The sequence below is a fragment of the Megalops cyprinoides genome, chromosome 2, assembly GCF_013368585.1.
Source record: "Megalops cyprinoides isolate fMegCyp1 chromosome 2, fMegCyp1.pri, whole genome shotgun sequence".
Taxonomy (NCBI): Eukaryota; Metazoa; Chordata; class Actinopteri; order Elopiformes; family Megalopidae; genus Megalops; species Megalops cyprinoides.
The window spans coordinates 59,269,322-59,287,721 of NC_050584.1; the positions used below are offsets into that span (position 1 = coordinate 59,269,322).

General features: G+C 43.4%; 1 protein-coding gene across 2 annotated transcripts in view; it reads right to left on the reverse strand.

The window, feature by feature from the left end:
- ccny (cyclin Y) overlaps nucleotides 1–12,842 on the reverse strand; it is a 57,284-nt gene extending 44,442 nt beyond the window's left edge. For both annotated transcript variants that reach the window (XM_036517427.1, XM_036517418.1), the window contains exon 1: nucleotides 12,116–12,842. In XM_036517427.1, the coding sequence (XP_036373320.1) occupies nucleotides 12,116–12,269 (154 nt within the window). In that variant the 5' untranslated portion in view covers nucleotides 12,270–12,842. The remainder of the gene's footprint in view (nucleotides 1–12,115) is intronic.
- Nucleotides 12,843–18,400: the final 5,558 nt, after the last annotated feature.

Sequence of the window (18,400 nt, forward strand, 5' to 3'; positions counted from 1 at the left end):
TCAACAGACTGCCTGACGTCTCAACTGAAGAGGTTACTTCATGCAGATTATTGGTGAAGCGACCGAGTCAGTGGTTCCTCAAGAGCAGCCTGAATTGAAAACAATTTTCACTAATTATCACTCGATACATTACATCACATTACTTTATTGTCATTTAGTAGAAGCCCTTATCCAGAGCGACTTACAAAAATTTTACATGCTACCCATTTACAGAGCTGGATATTTACTGAGGGAATTGTGGGTTCAGTATCTTGCCCAAGGGTGCAGCAGCAGTTCCAGTGGGGAATCAAACCAGCAAGCTTTCGGTTAGGACCCCTGTTCCTCACTACTATGGTACGGTGCTACTGCTGGAAATCCATTCCAACTTTTCCAACAACATGTATTTGCAAAAGAGCTGCTGGGAAAGTGTTTAGCTGGCCACACTGAAGCCAGCAGCTATCGAGTTAGACGATCTTCTTCAATTCTGGTTGGATGTACCAAGTGTTGCCCATTCAAACACCTTCTCTACTTTTTTACAGTCCTCTTCCCAGAGGTTTGTGATGCGCTGAACTAATTGATCATTTCCCTTTCATGGGGCGAAGCTCTGCATTTAGCAGTCATTTGCAACGCTTTGTTTTTTGAAACACGTTAATCTTACGCATACAAATTACTCGCATCATTTTGTCCCGTCCTCCTGGGCAACAAATCACCACCATTTGAAATATTCATGCGGCCACAGTCGGCAGTCTATCGTTTTTCATTTTTCATTCGCTCACCTACACATACAGGAGGCTGTCTTCTCATTACGCCGAGCATACATCTGCCCCTGACAATCTCACCCCACTTGTAATTTCGCCAACGCTCCACCTGAAGATGTCTTAATAAAAAAGCTAATTGACCAAAGCCTATTTTGCATTTCGCTGTGCAGATTTGCTTAGCCCACATCATAACCAATAGTGATGAGGTCCCCCCCCTTCCCCCTCGCCGTGCAACAGGTGAACCCTTCCTAATTTCCCAGAGAGGGTGACTGGCTGCCAGTCCACTCCACTTTCTTTCTGTTTATTAAAAGGTCCTCCTCCCATCTCCTCTTTCATGAAACAGTAACTCAGAAGGGGCTGCACTGATTAATATTCACAGTGTTCCGCCATACAAGGCGATGATAATGCAAGTGATGGACGGCTATTAAAGGAGTAAGTGAGGCTTCGGCTTAATGGGGGTCACGAAAGCAGGAGGGGAGAAGAGGTTGAGGAAGAGGGGGTGTCCCACACCGAAAGAACTAGTGACACCAAAGACAGGGATACCACGGGGGGGGGGGGGCAAAGAAGGGCAACCACACAGAAAACAGAAAGGAGGGGGTCTGAAACCATTCTCCTGAGAGACAGGGTCTCACTCCCCTCCCTGGAGACAATCGGCGAGCTTGTGACATTAAAGACAATGCAACGCCATTGCTCATTTGCTGGCCGCGAGAGGAGGGGGGGAAGGAGGGAGGGAGGTGCGGGTGGGCAGCTGTGTGGGGGGCGGTGCGGGGGCGTGAACGTCCAGAATTAGCCATGAAAAAATAAAAAAAATAAAAAAAACACAAGGGGAAAATGAGATCAAAGGGGTAGGGAATGAAATTATAAAATGCAAGAACGGCGCCGCTGATAAGGGATTCATGAGCTTATCAAAATCCACTGAATGGCGGACCAGAAATAGTAGCATGAGGGCCCTAAGAAGGCTATTTGCCATTCTAAAGCCCATTTAAACAGCCCTCCCAAAATGAGAGACCATCAATGCATGGCTTCTTAACATGTTAGTCATGACAACTTTTGCAGGCAAGGGCTGTTTTGAGAACCATTTCACACACGGTAATAAGATATCACCAGCACAGTACAGCCATGAACACACAGGGTAATAACTGCAGCTTGTAAATGTCAACAAAATCAAACACAAGAGTGAATACTGTACACAGATACCACAGTCTTAAATATACAGGAGCTTCTGTTCGGCCAACGCTTAGTAACAGTGAAACTGCTACATCTGTATTTCATTAATTACACATACTTAATGTGACACTGAGCAGAGGTAATTTATTACAGCCTCTCCCAGGTGTCCTAAAACCCTGGCGGTGTAACTCTGTGATCCCTAAACGGCGCCCCCTCCTGTCGATGCACACACATCGCGGGTGCGTTTCCTTCGTCTAACGTTACACGCTGTTCTTAGCATTGAGTGAAGTTCAAGTGCAGGTCTCAGCCCCCTCCCCTCAAGACCCGTATGTGACCCGATTTTGAATCTTGAGCACGTTCCTACCCAACACGAAGGCTTACGGCAAAGGATTTTTTTAAAGGACTTGAGCGTTTTAACAATATAGTAACAGGTCAGTTAAAAATAGCAAGCGGTTTGACTCCTCAGCTGGAGGCTTAGCCAAAGATTGCCTTGAAAAAAACCCAAGCTCGGGCTTAATGCTGAGAGAGCTTCTTTTCCTTCCGCTGTCAGCCAGCGGGAGCTGGGTCATCCCTCATCGCGGCGATCACCATGACGATGCCCGCTCTACAGCTAACTCCAAAACCCACACTGCAGGGAATTAAACGTCCCTATTTGTCACGGCGCGATTTTACGTGTCACAGGCTCCGCAAGAGGACTCTCCACACGGGACAATAACCGCTGGTGAGGAATACATCCTCATGGCCAGAGGGTGCATCCAACGGGCCCAACACCAACTCCAGACAGAAAGATCACAGCAGGCTTCTGTTTTATGGGTTCAGGCGATAAACCATAAGCTTATGGCAGTTGACCCATGTGTAAAACCAGGGCTGCATATTTATGAGCTGGTAGGCTACAGACAACAGAAATGGAAGTCCTATCGAGATCTGAACCCAGATCCATCACGTCTGACTGGAATTGAATTACACCGTAATGGTGTGATGGAGCGCATACTACTTAATCAAATTATTCTACCTCGTCGCCAATTTGGCTGGGGCGTGCTGGATCGATGGGGTAGAGGGTGCAGGGTTCTTTTACGCGTCCCGTCACACGCGACTGCTACAACGCTTACAGGAGCGTCAGAGGAACGCAAACGTGTGGCAGTGCCGGAGTCGCCCCTTCGCATTTGCCTCTATGGTCAGAAGCTCTCAGGCCTAGTTCAGTTACGGTCACAGTGACGGTCCGCATGCGGCGGTTAGAAACTTAGCCCGGAGAGTGAATCCCACAGGGGGGACGATGGCAACTCTCCGGTCACGGCCGACGCAGATGTCGACTCCACCGGTCGGTTCGGGAACCTGCTCGGCCCTCTATGGCGAACAGAACCTCTTTCATCGCCCTGCAAGCTGAAAGCACGGGGAATAAATGAGCGGGTCTCCCACTGTTCTCAAGCTGTCAGAGATCGACACGGCACTTTTTATCCTTCCAAAAAAATTTGAATCACAATGCCTCGTGGGAGCACCCTGCGCTGTCAGTGCCGGCACGATGGTGGCGGCTTGATGTCTCATTTCAAAAGTGTCCCGCCGAGCGGCAGGAGACCAAAGGGGCCTTCTGCCTCCTAAAGCGGAGGCAGGTTAGCCTGCTTTTTTTCCCCTCAAGCGCAAAATCAAAAAGTGAACCCTGGATAATAATGAATACTAATGGAATGCATTTCTATAGAGACCAATGGATCTCTAAGTGCATGAGAGTGAACTGTGTGCCTCCCACCTGCGTGATGGACGGCGGCCATTTTGCACCAGAACGCTCACGCCACGCCTCAGCTGAAATGCGCTGATGCGCATGGGAAGAGTGACGTGAATCCCATTTTTGCCAACCACTCCTTAGACTCAAGCCCGCAACCCCTTCCTTTGCCTGTGGGAGAACTGTATCAACTCCCTCATACGTTCACCCTTCAGACTGGTGTACCAGTACACCAGCACAGACCTCTATCCTCATGTCCCCAAGTGACGCTTAGATGTTGGACATACCTCTTTCTTCCTGTATTGCAGCTTCTGCAGATGCCTCTTACTTGTAACGCTGCCATGGAGACATAATTCCTGTAGCCAAAGCTGAACAGCACTGTTAGAGATGCTGTATCGTGATGATCCCAGTACGCCTGAATTTTTCTGAACAATCTCAAATGGTTGATATTGGATTTGAGTGTGCTTTCCCTACTTTTCTCACACTGCGCTGTGGTTAAAATTTTCTTGCGTGATCTTCCCGTTAAGGTGGCCATCAAGCCAGGAGTTGTGAACGTGTCTACAATGGGCACTACAGTGAAAAGTCATAAATTCAGATTTTTTTGTCATTTTTGCAATTAGATGATAACTCTCATTCATCCTCCCTTGTTGATGTCAATGATCCTTACCCAGAAATGTCCAGACAGCTCTCTGCTTAACCCTGGCAATAATAGCTCACACAGTAAAAGTCACTGTTTCGAGCCAGGGTGAGTCCTACAGCTCAGGTTCAAAACCATCCATGTCAACAGAAAGTAGACGACTACCACCGCTACGGAGATTATAACACAACCCCAGATGCATCTCCAATTCAGGCTGCATGTACAATATACTGCTTCTTCTATTTTATATCAGCAAGTCTGAAATCTCCAGACCACTTGAAACACATCACAGCGTGTTCTGATATCCCAGAAAACCAATTCCACCGCTGTATCAGCCCCTTCCTTCATAACACAGCATAAGATATCATATCTCAGAACCTGAAGCATTATTGTGGTCCCTTTTGTCCAGAGGCGGCTCGGGAAGTTGCTGACAGTCCATTCTTAACAGCGGCGGAGGCCCCCTCGCCCGTGCGCTACGCCGTCTCTTGAAGCCGAAGCTGTCAAAGGCAGCAGCTACCCGACAGCTATTTCAGCTGAAAACAACACCACTCTGAAGTTTTTTTTTTTTTTTTGCCAGCGCAGATTTCCCCAAACAAGAGATTTGCTTGCACTGAAAAGGCACAGAATGCACAGAAATACAGTGAGGATTCCTCCTTAACTGGAGAAGGAGACAGATCCTGTACTTACAGAGTCTGGCTTAGTCTAAGAATGGCCTTATTGACCTTTAGAAAGCTAGGAGGATGAAACGGGCCCAGTGCTCAAGAGTGCAGCTTAATCTAAGAGTGGGCCTTACAACCTTACAGACCATTAGAAAGCTAGGAGGATGAAACGAGTTCGGTACTCTCAGAGTGTGGCCTAGTCTAGGAATGGCCTTACAGACCATTAGAAAGCTAGGAGGATGAAACGAGTTCGGTACTCACAGAGTGTGGCCTAGTCTAGGAATGGCCTTACAGACCATTAGAAAGCTAGGAGGATGAAACGAGTTCGGTACTCTCAGAGTGTGGCCTAGTCTAGGAATGGCCTTACAGACCATTAGAAGCTAGGAGGATGAAACGAGTTCGGTACTCACAGAGTCTGGCTTAGTCTAAGAATGGCTTTGCAGACAGAGACAGGTCAATGACCTAAGGTGAGCAAACTGAAACTGAAAAATGTTTTTTAATAAAATGACTGGTCCACACACAAAATGGTCCTCATCCAATTTGCCTAAGCTTCTTCACCTGGATTACAAAGGACTCTCAGTAACACGCTGGATAGTTATTCATGCACACACACACGTGCGCGCGCGCACACACACACACACACACACACACACACACACACACACACACACATATACACTTCTGAATGTATTAGTGCTATGAAGTGGTCTGCACCTCCAGATATAGTGTGTACACTAGTGATGAGAGTGAGGCTTGATGAACCACCACATTGGACTCAAAGAAATCAATCAAATCAGTTTTTGCTCTGTAGCCAAACCAGATGATCCATTCATAACAACAGGTTTCTCATCCGTCTGATGATTTACACTACATTCTTCAAGAGCCTCAAACCATAGCTTAAAATGGACAGAACTGGGGCATTCTCAGAGCTGATAAACCGTGACTGCATTCAAGTGTTATTGAATGGTATTGATTAAATGATACGGGATGCACCACTATCGTCATCCCAGAGCGCACCTGCGTTTCCTGGGCTGTGTGTCTGGCACTCCCCTCACAACACTGCTGCTGCCACCTGTTCTACCAGCTGCTAGCCCACCGAAGCTCACGGAACAAAACCACCTGGGTCATCACTCAGGGGCTGAGACAGCACACAGGAAACACATGATAGACACAGGACACACGTCTATCATGACTTTTTGGTGGCATTGTAGCACGGTGGTGAAGAGCCAGACTCATAACCAAAAGGTTGCCGGTTCGATTCCCTGCTGGGGCACTGATGGTGTACCCTTCGGCAAGGTGCTTGACCCAGATTTGCCTCAGTCAATATCCAGCTGTATACATGGGTAACATGTAAATAATTGTAACATAATGCAATGGAATATTTTACCTGCTTTACGTTATCACAAAACTGTAATGACAGAGAACCTGAGAATTTCCCGCTGAATTGCTATCACTGGGCCACATAATGCCTTTCCTCCGTTTGGATGAATGGATGGGCTGCGTGCACCAAGCAAGGGAGAGCCCTCTCCCGACAGGCATCGTTGTGACCGTGGACCGGCTCCGGTGACAGAAATTTGACACAGGTTTGCTGTGACCACCTGCCTCCTCCAGTACTACAATCACGAGGTCGTTACTGTAACGCTGTCAGAGTGCGGTCAATACCGCCGTACAAGTGAGCTTACCACAATACAAGCACTCAGTCAGCACTGTGGAGGGCAGCTGCTCCAGCTAACAGCAGGGTCTACACCCATAACAGTAATACTGTGTCATTTCAAATTGCTTAAATTTAATAAAGAAAGAAAAAAGACTTGAAAAATGATTGCCCACAGTTTACAGTTACCAAACATGATTCAGTGTTTTCCTACAGCAAAACAGTAGGCTAACTGTCAGATTGAACCTCTGAAATCAAAAGCAGAGGGAACGAATCTAAACAAACGCTTTATTGCCGAAACCTTGAAAGAGTCTGTTTTTTGTTTTTTTTTTTAATGGCACGCCTTTCTTTCTGGACAACAGTTCCTGTTGTGGCTCTCTCGGCCTCGCTCACAACGCAAGTGTTAATTCTCGGGGCGTCGGAGGCACATGATCCTACCCTGTCTGCTTCGGCTGCCTCCACCGGGAAGCTGCACCAGCACGGGCCTCCGATCACACCCGCACCATCTGGGAGAGGTGCATTTCCGCGATGCATTTGCCACAGTGGGCGACTTACACAGCCTCCATTTTCCGTATCACTCATTAATACTGAGGGATGCGTACTGGGGGAATTCTCATCAGGTGCCATAGTCAAGGGTGCAGCAGTGGTGTGCCATCCAGGATTCAAAACAGCAACCCCCCTGGATGGAAGTTCAGTTGTAAAGATGTGATGCCCAGATGTGACATCTTGACGTGACACCTAACTTACTGATCCCAAGTTTTCACCACGTGGCTGAAGTAGCCCAGCCAATTACTGAGAGCAGAGCTGCCACTCTCTCCATCTCCCTCTGCTTTAGACTGTGAGAGGCAGAGGGAGATGGCCGCAGTCACATGGCACTATACTCAATGTTCCTCATCTCCCGGCTCAATTGCATTAGCAGAGGGTATGGAGGCCTGTCTTAAAAATGCTTAAGCTGCAGTTGGGAACACGCCGGCCCCGTTTAAAACAGCGGCGGATTAGAGGCACTGCTGATGAGGGATGCCTGCCTCTCCACAGCCGCTGAATGATGGCAGACGTCCCTCTCCCCCTCCACTTCCAAAAAAAGTCTCCGACAGTCCACAGCTGGGCCACAGCACAGGGCTATCATACAGTACGAACTGTGTAGCTGGACCACAGCATGGAGCTATCGTACAGTAGTAATTGTTTAGCTGGACCACAGAATTGAGCTAACATAGTGTACAAATGGTTTAGCTGGACCACAGCACTAAGCTTTCATACTGTATGAACGGTTTAGCTCGACCTCTGTACAGAGCTATTGTACAGTAGGAAAGGTTTAGCTGGACCACAGAATGGAGGTATCATACTGTACAAAGGGTTTAGCTGGACCACAGCATGCAGATATTGTTCTGTATGCTGTGTTTACCTTGACAACAACAGAGGTAATGTAATATACTCTCTGCCTAGCTGAACCACAGCCCTCTTTTAACTAACACAGACTTAGATTTGTCCTTAACTTTTGTCCTTAAAGTTGTGGGCTTACGCAAGAATTAATTTTTTGATACTCCGGCAGCATTGTAAGTTCAACGATAAACAAAATCAACAAAAAAATGTGACATCATATCGTTCCCTCGAAAACAGAATGGCCATTCACACCGAGGGGCTTCCTGCATTTACCTGGAAGGCTTCCCGTCACAGGTTAATTACTACAAATGCCACCAGAGAGAATTTTTTTAACCTCTGCGCTCAATTTGTTCTAGGCTTTTGAGCCTTGAACCACACGCTACGTTAGGCTGCAGAAGCACATGCTAAGTGACTGCAGGGGAACTCCACAAAAGTTACTGAAGGCCACAATGACTGGAACATTAGTTTCAATTTGAGCTGGAATATTCCTCAAATGAGGAAAGGAGGAAGTGGGATGGGTCTGAACAGGAAGAGGCTGACTGAAATGACATGGACTATTGCTAGGATACCTCCCGACATGTATTCATTCCAGTGCTGTCTGCTGCAATGGCAATAACACAAACCAACAGAGAATCTGCAGGCACGAGGTGTAATTATCTACTGTAATCATTTGCATACGGCTGTCCGTACTCTGCTTTGCTTCAGTGTGTCATGGATACACACACAAGGCTGTCCTATCTTCACTCCATGCCTGCACATACCAGAGTTACAGTTCTACTTTGCACAACACACTCCTCTGCATTCATAACCCAGAAAGGGCAAGTCAACAACATGGAATTTACCCCAACTACAGCAACGCAAAAATGGAGGGTAGTTTCCATGGTTTTTGTGCATGGGCATTGTGTTTGCTACCTTGCAGTTATTAACTGTTCTTACAAGATGCCAAAGAGGGATATAGGTTACAATTAAGTTAAGGCTATAGCCAGCTGAGACCTCTGAAATGTCACAGTCATACTGAAGTATCTACATAAAACCTAACCCTCCCCCATACAAATTTTTTAACAATTGTCAATTAACAAAGCGTGCTGTCATACCATTTGTCATTTATGCATTGCCTTAGCATTCCAGGCATATTTATGCCAATGCACTGCTTGCAATTCAGGATAACGATGATATTCATGGAGGAAGAGCTGGTAGGCAGCACATGGAGGGAAGGAGAGAGGGAGTGAGGGAGAGAGTGAGAGTTTTTGAAAGCAGTAGCTTCTGATTTTCAGCACTTTACTCTAAAGTAGTCTTATCATAGAGCTACAGCCCAAAGATTGATATTCCAGACTTCCACAGTAATGTATGATTGTTTCATAATTAGAATACATTGAATTACTCCTCATGTCAGCTTTTAAACTGTCTGTCTAAAGAAAAATGTGTCATGCACTGTAGTCGTTAGCATTGTGTAGAGGGCCTTGGTTGTCTTTTATTTCTCTGACACAATTAGGAATACACTGTTGGTCTTTCTCTCTTTATCACTCAAGAGGACTTCCTTTTTTTTAAAGGCAGACTTCTTTACACAACACAGGTTCATTTTTATCCAATTTCCAAGAGTTACATAATTCATGAACAAACTTTCAACACAAAAAGACCTAGTCAACTGGCTAAAACTGTTCCCCTGCATATTTTTACCACTCTTACGCACAGTCACGATTAAATCACCTTCCTGATTCTCCCACCACTCCACTGACTTCGAGTTCCTGCCCCTAAGCCAACAGAAACATGCAGCTTGCTTCCTTGATTCCTCAAGACGATGTTATTGTACACTCAGTAGAACAATCATGGCTAAAGAAAAAAAACTGTAATACTATGTACAAAGAAACTCCAAACAAAAAACTCCCTTCAAAATTAAAATGCTTTAAACTGAAAACCATGGACTGTGCTGCAGTCCATGTACTGAAACTTGACTGGAAAGATTTATGTGTAATCCTAAATTTCAAAATAAGAAACCCTTTCAAACTATCTCATGAAATAATCAGTTATTTTATGCAGTCTGCTTCAGATCAGCTGTTGATTCAATGTAACAGTCTCTGAACTGAATCAACAAAATATTCCAGAAGGATCTAACATCATCATGATCCCAGAATTCTTTGCGTGGATTTTAAAAAATCTGGGCTCCTCACTGGTTAATTGTGATATACAATGATAAAGTGGTGAACAATCCCTTAAATGGCTGTTTGGTTAGAATTCTGGGTAGATTCTCGATCCAATGTCTTGTTCCGATTGGCCACCAAATTCAAATATACGTGTCCAGTGCTATGTCAGCTTAAATCCATTTGAAATAGACATTTTTAGCGTGTTTATATGAGGAAATTCATCTTCCCCATTCATCTCAAGCCCAGTTCTGTGTAGGAGCAGTACACCTGCAGAACAGAGGCACCCATACAAGCGGAAGTGTGGACTCCATCTAAGGGTATGTAGCTAGTTACTAAGGAGCTCTGTGTATTGTAATGAGGTCAGGAAACCCTCGTGCATTATCATGCAGCTGGAGTAATACAAACGGCAGCTATGAAGTAAATGCTCTTTTCTTTTCCCCATGTTTTGTACCACTTCATTCCGCAAAGACTTTTCTTTACTACACTGATATTGATCATAGGAATGCGTCACAGTGAGCAAATGAAAATACCCCGACTCCTTAATCCACAACATCACAACAAACACACCTACATCAGCTGGACTCACTTTTGGCCACATCCTGCATCATGTCCAAAAGTAAGCTGAGAGAGACCAATGCTAGCCTGAGCTGAGATATACCTGAAATAATGCAAACTTATCAAAAATACAGCCAAGTTGATGTATGCAGTATATCTGAATCCGACATTAGTTTTCTATTACAGTGCATATGTAAACCTCTGAAAATACAGCCATCTTAAGCTGTTTGGTGATCAGAACGTGTAGATGTTTGACACTCTCAGTTGGGAAGAAGGGACAGGTTGCAGGTTGTAGAATTGGTAGTACATGGTTTTGAGAGAGTGGCCCACGCTGGATTTTACCTTTAAATTTCATGATAAATCTCAAAAAAGCTGCCTGTACACCATGGTGCTGTGTACTGTGTTGGTTTTACTAGTTTGATGTTCTGAATCTTGATTTTTTAAGAGCTACAGTAGTGACACAAATGATAGACGTTGTATTAGCCTAATCAAACCACACGCACGTAACACTCATCACCAATAGGCAGAGGTTACTCCAAACCACCCACCTGCACTCCAAGTATTTCCATGGCCTCAGACGTAAATCCAGGCACCAAAATCGAATCTCATTGGGTAAGTACCACTAACGACTTGAGGGCACTGTACTCGCTTCGCAGCACATCTTTCAGGACACACCCACAAACTCCTGAATACTTACGTAGCCTCGCATAATCAAGTACTAGGGGCGATAGCAGTTCTTCGGAAATTATTACTTGGTAGTTGAACTCATATTCTTTGCAAAGTAATAGTTTTGAGTACATTTCTTTACTACGCTCGGCCCTTCAACAGTCTCAGTCAAGCCTTTCGTATTTTAACAATAATTTTGTGTAATATCGTAGGCTACAATGATCTGCTAGCTGTTGTCTAGCTGATGGAAACTCTGAGATTGTGTGGATATGGGCTAGATCTCCCCATCAGCTAATTCATTAATGTGCACGATTATCCCATGTCGTTCTCTCAAGTCACAATCTCTGTAACTTGTCTTCACGGAACATTTCTAGTGTATGAAGCATCTCCCATTTCCAAATTATCGATGGTAAAAGAGCCTATTAACTAATGCTTTGCCGTTGCCTTCGTTGTTGTAATGCTAAATAATAGCTGGTACCCCATAATTATGATGATGCTAATGATAACGTTTCTGCAATAAAAAATCAGGTTACACTTCGGTAGGTAATCAGAAGGTAATCACTTAGCCACTTAGTCTACTCGCCTAAAACAATTCTGATTCTTCGAGTCACAAAATAAAAATTGCCAAAGTGGGTTAAAGCAATTGCGGTGTATTTCTAGACGGTGTGAATCTGTGCTTCGCTAAAAAATGGCACAGTAACAGTTATCGACTTACACACTAAACAGCATTAGTATTTTCTTCTCGCTAGTTTTACAGCTTTAACGTTGCTCGGATTTAACGTATCTGCATCAAAGATGAATGCCTTACCGTCAATATTCTCCCTGTCGCTGATATGCTGTAGGTTACAGCCCGTATCTTCCCTGCTTAGCTCCGGCTCGGGGCGGTAGGGCTCCAGCCTCGAGTGAGCGTTTCTCCGGAGCTTGGGGCTGGAGGATACGCAGCAGGAGGTCGTGTTCCCCATCTTTCTGTGTCTTTTTTAAACGCAACGAGCTATATTCCGCCTTCCTTCAGCTTACCAAGTGAGACAGGTCGAAGTCGGGAGGGAAACGTTAGCTAAGGACTTGGGCGGCGAGGGTGGAACTGCTATACCGAATATCCGATCGGTTATACACCCTCGTCCGGTCCTAGCTAGCAGCAGTAGTAATGCAAAGCCATTTACAAACTGGGGGGAAAAAAAATAAATCAGAAAGGTTTCCCTCGGTTCCCGGCTCTCCCAGGCTCTGAGGCAGACACTGAAGTGTGTTCAGCCCACGCAATAGCGAGGTTGGCCGTCGTTATTGCTCACAAAAACGAAAGTGGACGAATCCTGCTATTGTGTCCTCGTCATTTTGGCCCATAAACATGGGAATGACACTAACGTTAGATGTTAACGAAACATTGTTAGCCGCGCTGCTCCTGTCACTGTTGTAGACAGAGACAACACTGTTCAAGCTTGTTTGATTGAAAAGGTTCCGGTTCAAGTGGGTGGTAACAAACTAGCTCACAGAATGTAACGTTTTCTCGTTACTATTTGACTAGACGCTGCATCGATGTGGTTGCTGTCTGGCAAATGAGCAACCTGTGTTTTTGGTTTAGAGTAGTTTTTGTTTGTGAGACGAGAATATCGAATTTCATAAATACGATCATACCATAATCGGTACCAATGATCTAATTGTAGCAAATGGCTTCATGTAGCAACCTTAGCTGATTTACAGATATCGTAATGAATTTATACACCACCGTCTTCCTGGATGTGCAGGGATATATTTTCGTTTTTAAGATCAAAGACAGGCATCCGGTCAGTGGATTTTGGCTCTCTGATGAAGAGCTATATAAAATCGACAGGGTACACAAAGCCCACTCATCACATGTCATTTGTTGGTTTACTCCGTATAAAGACAATGACAACATCAGTTTGTATGCTGACTTTTAATACTGTATGTAGTAAGTATTTTCAGTAGTTTTAAAATAACTGTTCTCATAGAAATACTTAAGCAGAGATTAATATGGTGCCCCCAGCTGAGTTGGTGTAGTAGACCTACTTCGCAGCTGTTCTGTAATTTCACACACCTTTTTTATTTGACATTTATTAACGCTTTAAAAACTGCACGCTGTGAAATTACACAGTTATCAAGCAGAATACATGGAGCATATCAGGTAACTGAATAATCCTATACAAATCAATATGTAGTTTAGACGTTCTTTATGCTGATGCTTCTGCATAGATGCCCCCTATAGATAGAACTGACTCAATTTTTATCTTTGCCCTAGGCCTAAACCTAACCCTCACAACACCCCAACAACAAAGAAGGGGTATGCCATTTTTTGGAACATGTAAATGTTCAAGTATATAACATACAATGATAGTTTGGACTGTGAGAGCACACTTTCGCATACTGTAGATTTTGTAGCATGCAGGCTTGACCGATATCTCATATGTACAGATTATGGATACAGTCAAATACATGTCAGAATATTTATTTTCTTTTCCCAGTTCACCCCTACATAATATCTTACTCCTGTTTCTAGTAACCTGCAACTTTATTTATATTTTTATTTAAAATGTCTGTGTTTTTATTTGATCATGATTTTGGATATCTGCCTGGATAATGATTGTCACCATAAACAATGCATCATATTTTCTAATAAAAATTATTATTGTTTTGCCTTATACTCTGTACAGGAGCCTTACTGTCTGGTTTGAACTTTAAAATGCTTTCATTGGCATTATAATCAATGCAATTTTGTCTCTTGTGTCCATCCTTAAGTTGGTCTACCATATCACGTATCAGTGTCACTTACAGTGTAAATACAGCAGGGAGTGTGTAATCTTAAAATGATAAAATTATTCATAGATTTCTAATAGTACTTCTAAGGGCCATTGTGTACTCTTGATATCTTACTCCATGCAACAGGCCAACTGCTTGTCTGAAGGAAAGGGTAAGTGGCTCAGAGTCCATCCCAGGGCTGATGGGTCATTTGTTTGGAAAGGTTTGGTTCGATAGCACTTCTCAGAAGAGCCCCCCTCGGCTGGATCTCTCTGTTTTAAATTCAGTGGCATGCATCCATTGCTGGGAAATATGCTTTGCAATAATTTGTAAAGGCTCATTTCAACAGCACTTGTAGATGAGCTATGAATTTGAATGTTATTTGGACAAAAAAGAGAAGCAGTTTTTCATCCCTCTGACTCCTTTAACTGAAATGAATGGAAAAACATGTAACAAAAGTTATTTTATTGGTTGAACAAAACGTCTAAAACATTTTGATATGTAAATCAAATGATCAGGACATAACTTCATTATGAACCTGGCTTACACAAATAAGAAAGTTGTAGTTGTATTAGACACATACTGCACAACATTGTTTTTTAAGTTACATAAAACTGTCTTTTAGTAAGAGGGATCAAATTTTGATTCAGTAAAAACGTTCAGGCACAGATGTCTGGGTGAGCTAAGTTTATGTGTGAGGTGAGAGACTAATTCCGGGAATAGTATTAAACCACATTTGAATTGCATGGGTTGAAGAGGTCATTGTCATACCATGTGTACATTCCATGCGTGCATGCTGATAGAATTTGCTGCTAATGAACACTCTGATTGTCACATATTTGCAAGTAGGTCAACTAGTAGCAACTATTGAAAGTAGACTTTTTCTCATAAGGATTCATGCCCCTCTTCCATTGATGAACAGCTGGGCTCATGTCATCAATTAATCCAAAAGCTTTCATAAAGATGAAAAAAGCCACAAGCAGGACATGTCTCTCTGTGGGATTATATTGGATTTAGTGATTGTAGTGATTATTAGTGCAAACAGGGATAAACATTAAACACAGTTAATAAGCCACGGTTCCATTATTTCTTCCCCAAACAACAATTCAACTCCAGAATATCATCCAGATCTCTTTAAACCACTAACACTGGTTACTGTGGTGAGGTATGAAACACCATTTTACCTCTTTTGGAAATCATCCATATTTGTATTCTACTTCCAGACATTAATCAAGATGGATCTGATGCAGTGAATGGTTAATTTAAAGGAAAACAGTGATGAAAAATCAGATTAGATTTAATGTAGTCTGTGTTAGTTATGCTTAACTCCAGTGTCACCCGATCAAAAAACCAATATTAGGCCAATATTTGCAAGGTGTAGAAGAATTATTTCTTTTTTCAACCTTTTCATGCAAGCCATTCTTTTTCTTACCTAATCAATAAGACTAGCAAGATAGTAAAAACACGATTTCTTCACACTCTGTTGGAGGCTAACAAGTCCAACTGGTTCTGCAATTTGTGCTTTAATGTTTACATCACCACGATACTTTGTCTCGGCATCGTAGAAGGTTTATTATTATCCCACACATACGAAGCCTGTCAAATTACTCGTAGTGCGACAACTCCACCACATGGTGGAGACAACGTTCTATAAAATAAAAAAAAGCATTTCAAATTCTAACACAGATTCTTCTACAGTTACTTTCGGAGAACAGAGTGTGCAGTACAAGGGATAATGTTAACCAAATAATAATAATATTATTATTATTATTAGCTGATGGGGACATCTAGCCCATATCCACACAATCTCAGAGTTTCCATCAGCTCGACAACAACTAGCAGATCATTGTAGCCTACGATATTACACATCATTATCGTTAAAGTAGGAAAGGCTTGACTGAGACTGTTGAAGGACCGAGCGTAGTAAAGAAATGTAGTCACAGGTATTGCTTTGAAAATTATTATTAATAATATTAATATTATTGTCATTAAAGGGTAGTATTACGATTTAATGCTAATTAAATAGGAATTTTGCATTGATTTACCTTTTAGATTTTCATTGCTTGAACTTTAAAGACATGGTTTATACACTGCAAAGATACATTTACAAAACAACATGACATTTATGCTGTAATGAAGGAAATATTCTGCAAACACGAAATATTTTCAGTGCCTGGGTTTGAACATTATTATGGCTGTGATCTTAACTATTAACACCCTCTAGCCACGAGGTGTCAGTGTTAGAGAGATGTGGATATGGCTCAACATTTTTCTCCAAGGTTCAAGGTGTAAAAACATCAGCTTGCCACTGGATGGAGCAGTAGCCCAAAACGGAAAATTCCATTTGCACCAGGGTTTGCGCCAGAAATAGATTTAGTCATGCTGCAAATTAAATATTCAACAAACACCCATCTTCATCTTCACAACTCCTTCTTTCTCTTATAAAGGATTTGTGCTGTGTCACTTATCCAATACTATTTATTGCAGTATTGGATAAGTGTACAAAATTTATTGTGTGGTTAAACGAAAATAAGCTTGACCAATTACGCAGAAGATCAAGTTGATTTTATCCAAAAAATTTGCCAGTTTTGTCTGTATTAAACAATGTTATGCTGTATTGGTAGAGCTTTGGCACATTTTTGTGAGATAGGCGCTATTGTTTTCATTGGTTCCTTTTTGGTCCTAAACTTGCACGCAACTATTCAGCCATTGTGTTTGAGGAGCAACAACTGCGATGTTTTGTAAAGGCAGGAAGGACATTACACAACATGCTTGTTCAAGGACATCAGGTCTCAGTGGGTGCTGCACAGATCCTTTTATTCATTTTTATATTATATGGAAACAAAAGTACATTAATATCTGACACTAACAGCCCATTCAGATACGAAGGTCAGCAGATCTGCCCAGTACCTGCTCTAGCAAATGTCTGTGCACATAGTTTCCCAAAAACCAATCAAGTGTGCCTTCGCAGTGAAAAAACTCAGTCTGGCCGTCCCACTTCCTAATGCTAACTCACTATACACCGGCCACCAGCCACTCCCTCTAAACTGCCACCCACCAATCATCTTTCTGTTGCTGGAGTAACTAAGCTCACCCTCCACAAACACTCCATGCGGTGCCTGAATGCACTCTCCTGCCGCCCACCATCCTTTGCCAAACGTAGCCACACTCATAGATGGGTCGGAGAGTTTATCAGGAATACCTAACACACATTGTTCATGTTCTCTAGCCAGCTGCTATGCACCTGCACCGAGCACAGCAGTCCCGAAGTCTTCCTAGCCTTCCCCCCTGCAGCTGCCAGGTTGCTGCAATATCAGCAAGTTCTCCGCAAACCTAATAAAAGGGCTACAACCTGGCTCCCTTTGGAAAGTTCGCAATGGGTCCTTCTTTCTGCTTGTGTGCGCAGCTGCGCAGGGGAACACATATTCGGTTCTCCTCGGCGATGTGTCGAAATGACATCACCCGAGATTCCGGGGCTGCGGCCAAAAAAACATGAGTCGGGCGCTGCGGGAAGGCGGGCTGCTGCTGCTGCGTTTGTGGAAAGTACCCCGTCTGGCTGCCCGTGCGGAGGGGGAGGATATGACACGCCCGTGACCTCTGACCCTCCATCCATCATTAAGCCACCACAGCACTCCCCCTCTCCGCCCAAAACACAAAAGGCAGGGGTCCGAGAAACATCCAGACGAGCGCACTGAGCGGACGCCGTATACTTTCATGGATGGTATACTGTACGTATGACTGTCTTGTCCTTCAACGGCACCAGTGAGCTGGATTTTAAAGGATAAAAACCATCAAGGTCAGCACTGTAATTACTGTACTTAGAGCCAAGGCCTACTTCTAGGACAGCTCCAAAAAAACCCATAAATATTGTTCAGGTGTACGTCAAGCTGTTTGACATGGGATACAAACAGGGTTTCTTTAAAATTCCACTACATCAAAATTAAACCACAGTTAGTCTATATTATGGCTTGATAATCAGCTCCTGTGTACCTTCATCCATATACGAGCCAGCAAAACAGAACTTCAGCAACGGCCGAGACAGAACGTTCAAGCGCATGTCAGATAGCTGGTTATAATAAATATAATATCTGATGAAACCCATTGACAATTTTCATATTAGACTATGATGAAAACAAAAATGCATAGACAAAATATATAGATATTCTGGCACTGAACAGATGAAATTTACTGACTAGTATGTCTCTATTCCTGCAAAGCTATTTCAATGAGCACAAGAGCTGTGATGTAGTATGGTTATGGGATTTTCATTTGCCTGGTACATTATATGGACACCTTAATGCGCATTTCCTAATGGGATCTGTCTGATACCCACACTACTACACAA